A 13,951-nucleotide genomic window follows, 5' to 3' on the forward strand; every position below is an offset into this window, starting at 1 on the left:
GTGGCATTTGACCTATGGGGCTCAAGATGTTTGGTGGCCAGGAGGTGGCCCTTAATACAACGGCCCACCTGCCCCATCAAATTCTCAAATGTGAAGCCCTGCATGGCCCATTGGAGCTGGGCTACAAACCCGTCCCCCACTGTGGGGCCAGAACACAGCCCCACCTTCCACATCTGGATCAGGGATGGGCTATGCCGCCTTCCTCTCCCCTGCCCCACCATGGGGCTGGGTGGGGCAGCCACGCCCACCTACCAGGCTATTTTGGGGGCCCTTCCCCACCTCCTCCTTTCCCATGGGGCTGGGTTGGGACTAGGCTATACTCCCTTTCCTCCACAGGGCCAAGTAATGCCTCTATCCCTCTAGAGCTAGCTTGGGGCCAGGCTGCCCCCCCACGCCCCTCTGCACAGCTGAATGATGACCACTGTGCCTGCCCTGGGCACTGGATGAGGACCACTGGCTGAATCCATCCCATAGGCAGGTGGCACACTGTCCATCCAGCCCAAGGGGAGAAAAGGTGACCTTTAGGATCATTTTAAAGATTCAAAAGGCTTATTTTCCTCAATATTTTTTCTGTTTCATGGCTGCCTGAAATCTGATTTGGTAGCAGAAACAATGTGCCCTAGAGAGCTCAATGCCCATAACGTGTACAGCAATTGTTCTCTTTTACGTCATGCCATAATCTGTGGACTCAAGTAAACCATGGGGACTTCACAGGAACGGCAGGCTAAGAGATCACATCAACAGTGAGCCCTGGAGGATTACCCAGTAGAAGCACAATGCTACATTGTGCAATAGGGCTGTGTCTGTCACTCTCACATACCTTCCCAGCTGGGAAGGGCTAGTCTAGTTCATTTCCTGTCTTGTCCTTCTAGTATGCACAATGAGGGCAGGTTTTCCTTCCAAACACCTCAATGGAGAGGGGGATGTCAAAATGAAAGTTTAAGATGAGTCAGAACATGCAGACTCACATTCCCTACGTCAAAGATTACATCTACCATCCTTAACTCAGAGCCAACTCCAACCCTCAGAGAAGGAAAGTGATAAGGCAGATATTATTTGTCTGCAATGGAAAAAGCAGATAAAGGAAAGAAATTCTGCTATCAGCTAAATATATTTTCATATATTTAACCAGTATATATTTAATATAGGTTTATATTATTGGGAACTATTTCACACATTTAAGCGCTAATCCTGCAAAGACTCATACAAATGCTTAACTTTCCACACGGGAAATTAACATGACAACTTACAGTGGACAAAGTTAAGCAAATTGACATTAAACAGCATTATTCAGTCAACTTTGGCATCTTTTCGTCTACAAGAGACAGTGGATATTGCAGCCTATGACATAGATGATTTGCAATGTCTCACGTGACTGAATAGTTCAATCTAAGATCTGCATGATCTGTGGCAGTGGTTACAAATGTATATGACATCTTCGGTGGTTTGGGAGCTACTTGCTTCCTATGAGACCTTTTCTCTTCATGCTGTTGGAGCCAATTTCTGTCATGGATTTTGATGCCCTGGGAAAACATCAATGATGACAGTAGACAATGATGCCACTTGTTACAGTCACTTGCAAAGGTTTCCCATTGGTCAGGATTGATTCCAAATGCCTTCATCTCTGACTTGCATGCGTCTTTGCAGCGAAGCTTGGGACATCCTGTTGCTCTTGTTCCTCCTGACAGTTCTCCGTATAGCATGTCCTTGGGTATGCGTCTATCTTCCGATCTGCTCAGATGGCCTAGCCAGCACAGTCATCTGTGTTTGAGTAGGGATGTCACACTTGGTAAATTTGCCTTTTGAAGAACCTCTGTGTTGGTAACTTTATCTTGCCATTTGATGTATGTGGCATAAACAGTGCAGGTGAAAGCTATTTAACCTTTTCTCTTGAGGTGCATAAGCTATCCATGTTTCCCTACCATACATGAGAGTGCTGAGTACGCAAGCCTTGTACACTAGCATTTTGGTCTTGATGGTAAGCTTTGAGTTGTTCCATGGTCTTTTAGTTAGTCTGCTGAAGGTGGTGGCAGCCTTTCTGATATGAACATTAAGTTCTTCATCCAGCGAGAGGCTGATAGTAACTGTAAAACGTAGGTAGCTGAATTTCTGGACTACTGCTAGCTGCTTCTCACTGAGGATGATTGATGGATCTCGTGGAACCCCCTGTACTAGTACAACTGTTTTCTTTATGCTGATAGAGAGAGCAAATGCCTGGCAAGCTCTTGTGGGCATTAGTTAATCATATATGTAAGTCTTTATAGAATAAGGGTCTAAGGCCATATGTAACCAATATGAAACCTAAGCAAGTTAATTGCAAAATGCAAATGAAACATATGTAAGTAAACAAGAAATAGTAGTAGAAGCTGCAAAAAACCAATCACTCATCAGAGCCTGACAATCAGGAAAATGTAGGCTTACACAATGAAATACTCAACCTGCATAAAAGTATCATTGATACCCCTGGGGGCCAATGAAGTTATACAAGTGAAACCTGAATGAGTTTCCATAGACTGTAACAATCTAATAATGCTTACTTGGTTTTGGTCATCTTTTGATCATGACAAAAATGGCTGAAGAATCTAGCATAGTATAAATGCAAAACCGCATGTTCCTTTCCCCCAATGTACAAATCCACAGGCATCCAGTAGTCAGCCAAGTCTTTATTAAAAGGCCTAAAATACAAAACAGAAGAGGTACTATAAATAACGTACATAATTGTACAATAAGGTATAATGAATAACTCATTAGCCTTTAATTGGAAACAGCTGTTTAATCTGAGCTCCATGAATATTTTAAAATAATTTTTATTTTTCTACTTGCTCCTTTTAATTCAATTTTTTAAAAGCCTTCACATGTTAAATTACAAAATCTATTCAAGAATTTTATAAAGCTATAGAAAAGTAGATCACTTTAATGTGATTTTCATACATTTTAGCTGCATTACTTGGATTTCATATGCATCACTTACATACGTACAAACATACTATGTATGTATTTGCCTGTTTATTGGCACTTTCCTAAATATGGTGTCATTACTTTATCTCTTTTGTGTGAAACTAATAACTTGTGAAATGTATACATATATATAGCTGTATCTCTCAAAAAACATATGACAACTCTAATTTTAAACTACTCTGCTGACTTCACTGAAGAAAAATGTAAGGTATATGTTGCAACCATTAGAGGGCAATATGATATTTTATTATAGCATTTCAAAACTTATTCTGAACATTCATTTGGAGCATCATAACCTGAAACCTCAGAAAAACTGTACCAGTTCTTTAAAAAAAAAAAATGATTCACATCTTCAGGGTGTATTTACTAACCTCCTGCAAATAACTGCCTCCTCAAGGCAGAGTTCAGAAATTTACTTTCTGAATCATTTTGGTTAATTAAGAAAACTGAGGGTTTTTTAAAATGTATTCTATTAAGTATGCTTCCTTATACAGCCATGACCACAATACCAAACACTGGGTCAGAATTATATGCATCTTTAAATGAACTAATCAAAACCCCAGAACTGACTGTTGTTGTATACAGGGTTTCAAAATAGACATGAAATTTCCGTAAGTCCAGAGGGCTCAGATTTGGTATTCAAATTTGACTGCATGGATCAAAAGGTCTGTTTATATGTATGATGGTGATTTTAAACGGATGTAGTTAAGCCAGTGCAGAATCAGCATGGATACTTTCATTTTAGTATAAATGCAGATAATGTTTGGTTTAACTTAAGTCCACAGGAACCCATTTAAATGAAATTGAAATCAAAGTATCCATACAGGGTTTTTCACTGGTTTAACTAACTTACTAAAAAAAATATGTGTGGAAAAGACCTTAAAGTTTAAGTTGCAAACCTTGATCCATGCCCATGTGCTCTGGAATTTGTTAAACTATTTAAATTTATTTAAAAGATATTACCTAATGCAGTGGTTCCCAAACTTTTTGAGCCTCAAGGCACCCCTCCTTAACATCTTTGAATTTAGCAGCATCCTGGTTAAGAATCACTGAACTAGAATCTAGCTGATGCCATGTGAGGGCATTGGAGACAAGACCTTACCCTGCCATGCTCTACTCTTTCCATTGCCTGCCCCCTCCTTGTCCCTGGTTCCTACCTGCAAGCATAGCTCTGCTGCCAAGGCTGCTCCTCCTCTCCCACACTAGTGACAAGAGCCATTTGACTTCACAGACCCTCCTGCCAGCCCTGGTAGTATGGAAGAAGCATGGGCTGAGGAACAGTGATGCTGGTGGAAAGAAGAAATGTGCCAGGCTAAAAAGCATGGCTCTGCAGCCCCACATTTTCCCCCAGGAGAACACGCTGCTCAAAAATTGAGGTCAGCAGCCGTGGGAATCCCCAGAGGAGCAGCTGCAGGTGTCCTTGCCCATGGGATGCTGGAGCAGGCATGGGGTGTTGCAAGAGTGGGGGAGGAGAGTGCTTACATCCTCACACATGGGCCAGATACCACAGTACCTTTGAAAGGATCTCACAAAACCCTAGGGTGCTGTGGCACATCAGCTGAAAATTACTCCTCTAATGAAATACAAGCAATGTATGAATTCAACATCTAATACACGGAACCTTTCTTATACACCTGTATCTACATAACCAAAAGTCTTGGCTCTTCCTCACCCTGTGCCAAGAGAATCAACCTTAGTATCCTATGCTGCAAAAGATTACAAAAGAAACTAAGCCGGCAACCAAACCATTTAAAAGGTTTTAAAGACAGAGTTTGTTTTAAAAAGCAGATCCAGCAATTTTTTTAAACAGATAACATTTCTTAACAAATATGCATGTTTAACGTGGTGGTCATAAACTCTAAATCAGAAAATGACAAGTAAAGATTAGATGGATCCCACCATATACGTATAGTAGTTCCTTACATAATTCTGCTACATGGGAAAGTTAAAGTTATCTGTGTGATGGACTGAGCTCCTAAACAAAAATACAACATATCCAATTTACTGCTGTCTTTCTGTCTACCCAATGGCTCTTAAAAGTATTCAAGAAACAGTAATTACTTGCTGGCTGTCCAGCAACTGCATGAAGCAATCTAATCTGGCAAGCCTATATAAAACATGTTTCTGGACAGCTGAGTCAGCCACTGTGCGGAACACTTTAATGCCAACTATGACAGAACACCTCAAGGGGACAATCAGCTTATTAGTAAGTTAGAATATAGAGTGAATAAACAGCTAAATAACTGCCCATCTTGCCATACTCACCAATACCCAGCATATCTAGAGTCTACCTTTTTAATGATGTATGTAACTGAAATAAACAGCATAGTACTAAGATAATACTTCATACTAGTACTTGACCTCAATTAGCAGTCTTGGCTACTGTAGTTCATAGTTTCAAAGTTTCATAGTTGTTAGGGGCTGGAAGGGACCTTACAAATCATTGGGTCTAGCCCGACTTGGGCAGGAAAGACTGCTAGGATCAGATGACCCCAGCAAGATGGGTGTCCAGATGTTTGTTGAAGATCGCCAGGGTTGGGGACCATACCACCTCTGTGGGGGAGCCTGTTCCAAACCCTCTGCACTCAGCTTGTAAAGAAGTTTTTCCTTATGTCTAACCTGAAGTGATCTTCAATCAGCTTGTGCCCAATGTTTCTTGTCCTCCCCTGGGGGGCTTTGGTGAATGGATGCTCCCCCAGACCCTGATGGGTCACTGAGGGAAAATGTCCCATTGACCACTTCTTGCCAACTAATTGCCTCAGTATCAATCGCAGAAGCCATATTTTCAGATAATAAAAAATGGAAAACTAAAGTCATTTTTCAAATTAAGGAAGTTCCACTTATTGTTCCCAGACTTAGCAAATGGAAAAGCAGGTGCCTTTTCAAAGTCACAAAAAAGACTTCAGTTTATTACTGTGAAAGCAGTGATCAGCATCACTTAGCAAAATTTTAAAAAGGTAAGAGCTGTGGTAAGCAGTCATCCTTAATAGCTCCTTCAGGTAATAAAGTTCCTTAGTTTACCAGCTAAGAATCTCTTGGACTCCCTGTCCCACAGTGATCTTTCAGGAAGACTGTGTACATTGTCTCTCAGCTTCCAAGCTAGTAAAACAACTGTTTTCAAACTCTGTTTTCACCCATCCCCAGAGGATACCAGAACTGGATGCCATAGCCTTAGGACAGTTCTTCCTAAGTTACTTTGTGCTGTATCCAAGGCCAGGCAGCATTCAGAAAACCAGGGCTCCCTGTTATTTCCCTTTCTTTCACTTTATAAAGCAGATTGGCCTACGTGACTATGTACCTGTTTGCAAGATGCCTAGATGCCTTACCTATCACAGTTATGAGGGTCAGTGTATCTCAAGTAATACCAAGCAGAATCAACAAATGTATCCATGGTGTCTGTTTCACGTTTTGCAGGTCCCTTGCACCTGGCCAACAGAGATGAAGAGAGAGTTTTGACACAAGAATAAATGGATATAAACTGGTTATGAAAAAATGTAGGCTACGGACTGAAATGTTCTTAATACTCAGAGCAGTGTAGTTCTGTAACAACTTTCCAACAGGGGTAGTAGAGAAAAATACCCAGATAAACCCAAAATCTATTCAGTTTTGAAGTCTAACTAGATAAATTAATGAACAGGAATTATATGACATGATCACCTAACAACAACAAGCGTTTAGGAAGTCCCTTCCAGTTCTATATCCTTTGGTGCTAAACATTCTTAGTACTTCTAGAAAGGAAAAAAGGGGATGTTTTTTCTTACATTTTAAAGAAATGAAAAAATATTATGCATGCTCAAAAGTAAAGAAAGCTGTTTTACCATAAAATATCTGGGTACTAAATCATTATATGACCCTTCCCAGTAGGGAAGGTTACATTCGATTGTTTCTGCCTTGATAAGAAGGACTGTTGTTTCTGATTATTTGAGATTCCTCCTAAAATCCCCAAGAAAAACAAATCTAGTTTAATTTCAGCTTTTATTGAGATGGGTCAAGTTTCTCCCAGTCATTGTAATACTATTTAAATTTGTGAATACTGCTGTACAGAGAATCAATATTTGCTAGACATTACACTGACAGCATATACAAACAGTTTCAAAATCAGAAATTAATATCTGGACAAGTTTTTCATTTGTTTCCCACTTTCAATAAAAACAATTTGCTTATGGGAACAAATAACCACATTTAACTAGGTTTATTGCAAAAATTCAGCTTTAAAATTATAGCTGCTAAAGCAATGACAAATTTATAGAACAAATTAAATTTTACAACCTAGGGTCAACATGTGTGCACTATATATAACACAAAGAATGTCAGCTGGCTGTTTAATACTTAAATGATTGTATCTTTAATTCATTAGCATTCCTGGAAGCTTTAGACAGCACAGCATGTGGCTGCCTGTCTGATTGGCAAAGCAAGCTATATGCAGCAAATTAAACAACATTTTCAGCAGAAGTCTTGGTTTCTTCTAACTTGTGGGTGTGATTCTTGGTGTCATTTTAGTGTATAAGGAACCCTGTACACATGGGGAGGTTGCTTTGATGAGCTACAATTATAGTTAGAAGTCTGCTTGAGTGTGCTCAAGCATGCTCCAGCCAGTCTCCACATCTTGTGTATCAGTGTCCCTGCACTTCAAAATGGTGAAAGGTTGCAGTCACAAAATGGTGAAAGGTAGCGGGGGCACTTTTAACTAAAACTTTTTGACAAACTTTAGTTAAAGCACCTCTACTGCTATTTTGAAGCATGGGGATACTGCTACACAAGATGCTGTGGACGCTTTAATTAGAGCAGCTCTCAGAGCCACTCTAACTAAAGCATTCCTCTCCCGCCCATCCCTGGAGCATATGTAAAAATTCCCTAAAGTTTCATCGTGTTCAGGTTCTGGGACACCCAAAATATCACCTCTCTTTCTGTGAAAGAGTTCATTTCAAAAAAGGCATCTGAGATAAAAGTCCAAGTTGTAATTATGGAGGATTGATGTTTGAATAGTCTTGGTAGAAAGCCTTTACTTTCCTTGCTCACTGAATTTTTTCTGTGGACCTAAAATGTATGTTGCAAAGGGCTGGACTAGCAAAGGGCATCAGGTCAGCAGCCCAGACTTTTCTTTGGTAGCTGATAACTCATGATAAAGAAACTAGAATCCCATTAAAAATCTCCAGGATTTATGACTGTGATCATACACTTCAGAAGGTGAGCCAAGCATAGGTATAGTCATGTCTGTTTGAGTCTACAAACACCTTGAGAGGGACAAACTGCCTCTTTTATCTTGAATGGTGCCTAATGAAAATTGTTATCCATATTCTTAACTTAGCCAAGCAAAGAAGACAGAAGAGAAGCAATCTTATGAATGCTTGCATAATTTGTAGTAAATAGGGAATGCTGACTTGCGAGCAACCTTTAGAGGAATACCAGCACTTTTTTCCTCCAATCTGGTCTCCGTGCAAAACCAACTGCCATTAACAAATTTCTACTTCTGTGTGAATAACAGTACTGACAGAAACAGGTTTCTTGTTGCTCTTTTACATTAAAGTGTCAAATATATTAAACATCATATATATACCCAGAGATTTGGGTAGTGCACTCTTTACAAAATAAAGGTATTACATTCAAACAGAACCATCTCTCCAAGAGGATACAGGGACACTTTACAGCTACTAAATCAGAATTATACCTTTCTCAACTCTTAATGAGCAAGGCTCACTAGCACACTGACAGCCTGGCACTTCTTCACATTTGCGCAGTGTGGATGTCACTGTACTCTGGCTACCCAACCAGCCAAGCAGATTATAGATATTTGTACAACCAGGGAAAAAGTATTATGCATATTTTTCTACTGATGTCTGGTGACAGCATCAGAAAACTACTTCTGTATACCCACAACACATGACCACGCCAAGCTTCTTATCTCTCTGCAGCCTTTTACTCCCCCTCCCCAATCCCTTTTAAAAACAATTAATCTGAAAAGGAAGGTAAAAGTAAGGATGAGAATCTCCCTCAAGTGGCAAAGAAAATCAGAGCATTCATATTAAGAAGACCGTGCATAGGTAGAGCGAGACAGGTTGAGGGGGTCAGACAGGCAGGCACATTGACAGGAATACTGAAACAGCAACCACATGAAGCAGTCAAATTAACAGTAGCTCAACATTGGTAAGACATTTTACCTTCAGTAATAGGCACATCTTAGGCTAATGAACTGACCCAGTATACTGTTGTTGTTAAGTAAGCAAGAACCATTAATAAGTTTTTACACATATTTGCTATTGAGATCCTGCAGAAACAATAACTAATTGGTGAAGATCAAAATCATTAGCATTCCTTCTTCACAATAAAGTCCTTTCCAAATTTAAAATCGGTAAGAAGTCTGGAGTGCAAACGAGCACCTTTTAGTAAAGATTAATAAACTTAGACTTGGGGACATTCTTGAAAGCTCTATTACATATTAATTTAGTGAGATGGCTCTGCAGCAGCCATACTCCAAAACATGCTACTGCATGTCATGTAAATATGCATGCCTAAGACAGCACATTTTTTTAAAGAAAATGTTTGTGGGTGCATTATTAACACAGGTCAACCTGTTCCCAGACAAGCACAGATCTGCTGTATTTAAGGCTCCTCATTACAAATAAGAACCACATTAATATTCTAAACTTTAAATGATCAGGGAAAGCCAGAAATTCACAGCTCTTGTCCTATGAAAAATGGGAACCTTACAGATACTTATGTATCTTGTTATTCTACATGGTATCTTGATAATAATAATCCTGGCTCTGTTGCCAACAGTGTTCTATAGTATCTGACAAGGAAATTGTCTCTAACAGATACTTGAAGATGCCAAGACTAAGCACAAACGCTAATATATCCAACACCTAATATGCCCAACAGACAGAACAAGAGATTTTCCAAACTAATCTGTATCCTTCTAAATCTGAACAAGATGTTTCCTTTCTTAAGGGGCTGGGCCACAAACTGTATGATCACAGTCTGAATTAAGGATGCATAACCTTTTAATTCTTCCCATTTGAATCATTTGCAGCTACAGTATACAAGTGCCAAATATCTGAATCTTCATAAAATATGAGATTATATGCTGCAGGAGAACTACCATCTTACCTTTGCTTTTGGATAATTGGTCCAAAAAAACCCAACCAAACAAAAAAAAACAAACAAGATATTTGTGTTATTTCCAAGAGCAAATAAAACAATAAAATATTCCCTACAAATTCTGCTGTTGGAAGCCAAAGACAAATTTTGCCATATCAAGCAAGAAGTACTGTAAAGAAATGAAAGAGGGAAAAACTATTCTCTCTTTCCCCACTTATAAAAGCAATAAATTCTCTCTCAAGGAGGTATTTATCAAGCAACAGAATTAGTATTATTCTCTTGAGGTGCATTATGGTTTCTCACCTATGCTGCAGTCAGGGACTGCAACACTGTGGCTCAAAGAGTTACAGGAAGTAACACTTTCTTACCTTGGGCATAAACAGTTCATCCACTCTGGAACAGTTTGTAGAAGGGAAATTCCCTTCCCTGTAAAGGTGGTTACATTGGGTAACACCACAGGTAAATCCTCATATGGCACAGGGACAGAACCACAGGTCTGACAGTGAACTATGGGAATAGGTGTTCCCCAGTATCGTTGTCGAGATATTAACCAGTCTCTTAATTTGTCACTTGTTAGGTCTCCACCTACTTCTTTACTTCTGGCCTGTTGGGTTAGGGCTTTCAATGCTTCCTGCCTAGTCATGCCTGTGAACTGACAAACAAATAAAAAGGCAGATGAACTTTATGCTCTTCCCAAAACACCATTGTTCATGTACTTAGCAGATATGTAAGAAACTCAATCTATGCAGAGATGCTTCATGTAATATCTATTTTATATGCCCTTTTATATACCTTATGCCTATTTTATATACCCTTGGCCCTCACATGTGCATGACCATATTTCTGTTCAAGAGTACATAAACAAGTTGCCCCTGACAGGCTGAACAGGACACTGCTGAAGAGACCCCATTATACACTTCTTGTCCTTAATGGCCAGATATCTGCAATTACAATGGGTTATCTTTTGTTCACGGGACTTGCTTCTAGGCATCTGGAATATAAATATTCCAAGGTAGAGACTGGAAGTAAATCAGCTTCCCCATTCCTGGTCATTCTAGTTACTCTCTGCCCCCCGCAGCGCTACATTTTAACATTTGGGCCTACCCCTCTCAAATTATGGCAGACACTAAACCCATTTCCTTTTGAATACTTGCAGTTGTCAAAAGGACTTCAATGTTATTTTAGAGTTACTTCTGTTACACAGCTGTAAAACTACTAAACTGGCCTACAATCAACAATTTCCAAGAAATATGAGCAAAAGGAATAATAAGCTAATATTTAGTCTAAAATAAATGTCTAAATAAAGAAGAGGAATAAGCATTTGGCAATTCTGTACATGGAACTCATTCTTCCATCTACATTGTAAAATTCATACTAGTACAGTATTTTCTTCTCTTAGATTTCCTCTACACTTCATATGTAAGGCACAGTTAACCAGGTAATCACTCTTAAGTTGTGACCTAGCTACACGTTCAACCAATTTATGGTGTGATAAAAGAAGCAATAAGCTACAAAGTTATTCCACAAAAAAATCTGTAATAACCTTGTAACTTGTTCCAATAGCGCCATTACTTGAACATGTGGCCAAGTGCTCCCACATGGCTGGAAGCCCCATCAACTGAGGGGCTCCCAGCTACAGGGGTACACTACCCAATGCCAGCCTTGCTGCTGACAAGGCTTGCAGTAGCAGCAGCATTCTTTGTGCTGCCCCTGCTATGAGCCTTGTCAACTGCAGGGCTCACAGTGGGGACAACACTGCTGCCACTGTGAGTCTCACTGGCTTGTGGGGCTTGCAGTGGGGGCAGTGTTGGCAGCTGCAAGGCTCACAGTAGCAACAGCAGGGAGAAGGCTGCTGCTGCTATGAGACTTGAGGTATGGGGCTTGCAGTAATGGCTAGAACTCATGAGGCTCACAGTGGCGGTGGCATTCACACGTCGGCTGTGGGGCTTGCACCCATGGGAACTGATGCAGAGGCAGCCTGAGATCATGGACTTGGGCTCCCCTTGCACTGGCAGCAAGGCACAATGGGATCTAATACACGATTCCTAATTGTGCCTCTGCTATGCATGTGGCATGGCAGGAGGTGAGACTGTGTAGATCACGCATTAGAACCCATTGCGCCTTTACCTGCATGTGTAGAGGGGTCCTTCAATATATGTCTTAGGGTATGCCTATAGTAGAAGTGCTTTACCAGCATAGGAATACCAATGTACGCTGTTGACAAAGTTCTCCAGTGTGGACGTAGCTATTCTACAAAGCTGTCATTTGCTCCAGTAAAGTTAACCCATTCCCACAAGTAAAGCAACCCATACTGGTAAAAGTGCAGGTTTGCTAATATAAATTGTGCGCGTACCACAGATGTTTACCAGTACAGCTATTTTAGTAAAAAGTGACAGACATCTCTTTACATCCCTGAATGACATGACTATGCCAGCAGAAGTCTAGTGTACACATGGCCTAAGTTTCTTGAAACTTGCAAAACATTCAACTTCTTTCCAAGCTGTGATTTTAGCTCGTATTATTACTGTGCTCTCATGCACCAACCTCTCCAGAGTTTATCACTTTCTCCAAACCATCTGGAAGCACTTCAAGGACTTCAGTGAAAGGAAGACCCAGGTTCTGAGCTACTGCAGCATCTTCTGGATTAGTGCTAGGAATTCCTAATAAAACGGGGAAAATAATCAATTCTGGAACTGAGTAATGTGACAACTCCTCATCAGTTTTGGGTGAAAATATGTTCAGTTCATGACACCCATTTAAGTCTTAAAAAAAAAAAACTTTAAAAAACAATTTAAATCAAACTTAAGCCATACAAAGCATTTTCTTTACTTTTTCCCCCTTGCTCTTTTTTGGGTGTGGCGAGAAAGGGGGTATTTGGGAGAAGGGGAGTGAGTGAGAAGGCAAAAGATGGTGAAATTCAGTTACTCTATTGAAGTGCACACCCTTGGATCTAAAAAAACAGCTCTCCACTAACAGCAGCCCAGAAACTATTAGAAACCTTGAAAATAAGGAGAGCTACTCGGTTTCAGAGCTGCTGATACCACAGCATTAACAACAATCTTTATTTAAAGAAATGGACTAGCTCCCTTTGTTTTCAAGGATTCTAATAACAACCCTTTAAAAGTTGCTTTTCCTGTTCCTGGCACAGTTAAATGGAGTACAATTACTTACAAGTAAATAATTAGAGTTACAGTGAAGTTACCAGAGCATAATTAAGTTATGAAGTAGACCCTGGAGGCTGAAGATGCTATAGGTTTAACAAATATGCAGATAATCGATGTGTATTACAATGCAAGCAATAGACAAGAAATTGGGTCTGGGATTGTGTTATACAGTTAAGGGAATTATTCACTTCTAAGGTGGGGAACACCCTATAGTGTTTGCAACCCAAGTAGCAAATGCTGCATTCGGCACAGGACAACTAAAAGTAAAGTGGTTTAGAAATTAATTTAAGACAAAGCCAAAACATTAAGTAGAGATAAATGCAAAAAGTGAACAAATGATACAAATGAGGAAGAGCACAGTTGTTTTTAAATACTATTTTTATAAGTTAAGGTGTTTGAAAATAAATATAAGGACTTCTTTTTTTAATGCATCTTTAAAATTTGATAGCCTAACATGCTCCTTTTTTAAACCTTCTCCTTGACCATTAAAAAATAATCTCTAGCAATTCCACTTCAGAATAACATCACCCTTCTGCTAAGAATATTGTTACAGGGAGTATTTCTTACCATTGCTGGAATAAGTCATTCAGTCAGAATATATAAGGTTTATTATTTGGGACAGTCATACATTCTGAATACACACTTTTCTTTTAACCCATAGAGATGTCATTTTTCTGCAACTTACTGATATCATGATGGGATGCATTATTTTTAAATAACCCTAATTCACA

At 39.6% G+C, this 13,951-nt stretch overlaps 1 protein-coding gene across 1 annotated transcript in view; it reads right to left on the reverse strand.

Moving 5' to 3' along the window:
- Positions 1 to 13,951, reverse strand: part of LARS2 (leucyl-tRNA synthetase 2, mitochondrial) — a 126,570-nt gene that overhangs the window by 38,561 nt on the left and 74,058 nt on the right. Inside the window, exons 11-14 of the mRNA XM_019537246.1 lie at positions 12,601 to 12,716; positions 10,425 to 10,708; positions 6,285 to 6,383; positions 2,538 to 2,675 (exon numbers count right to left, since the gene is read on the reverse strand). Coding sequence (XP_019392791.1) covers positions 2,538 to 2,675; positions 6,285 to 6,383; positions 10,425 to 10,708; positions 12,601 to 12,716 — 637 coding nt within the window. The remainder of the gene's footprint in view (positions 1 to 2,537; positions 2,676 to 6,284; positions 6,384 to 10,424; positions 10,709 to 12,600; positions 12,717 to 13,951) is intronic.

Source organism: Crocodylus porosus, unplaced genomic scaffold (genome assembly GCF_001723895.1).
Source record: "Crocodylus porosus isolate Cpor-Errol unplaced genomic scaffold, CroPor_comp1, whole genome shotgun sequence".
In the NCBI taxonomy this organism is placed as follows: domain Eukaryota; kingdom Metazoa; phylum Chordata; order Crocodylia; family Crocodylidae; genus Crocodylus; species Crocodylus porosus.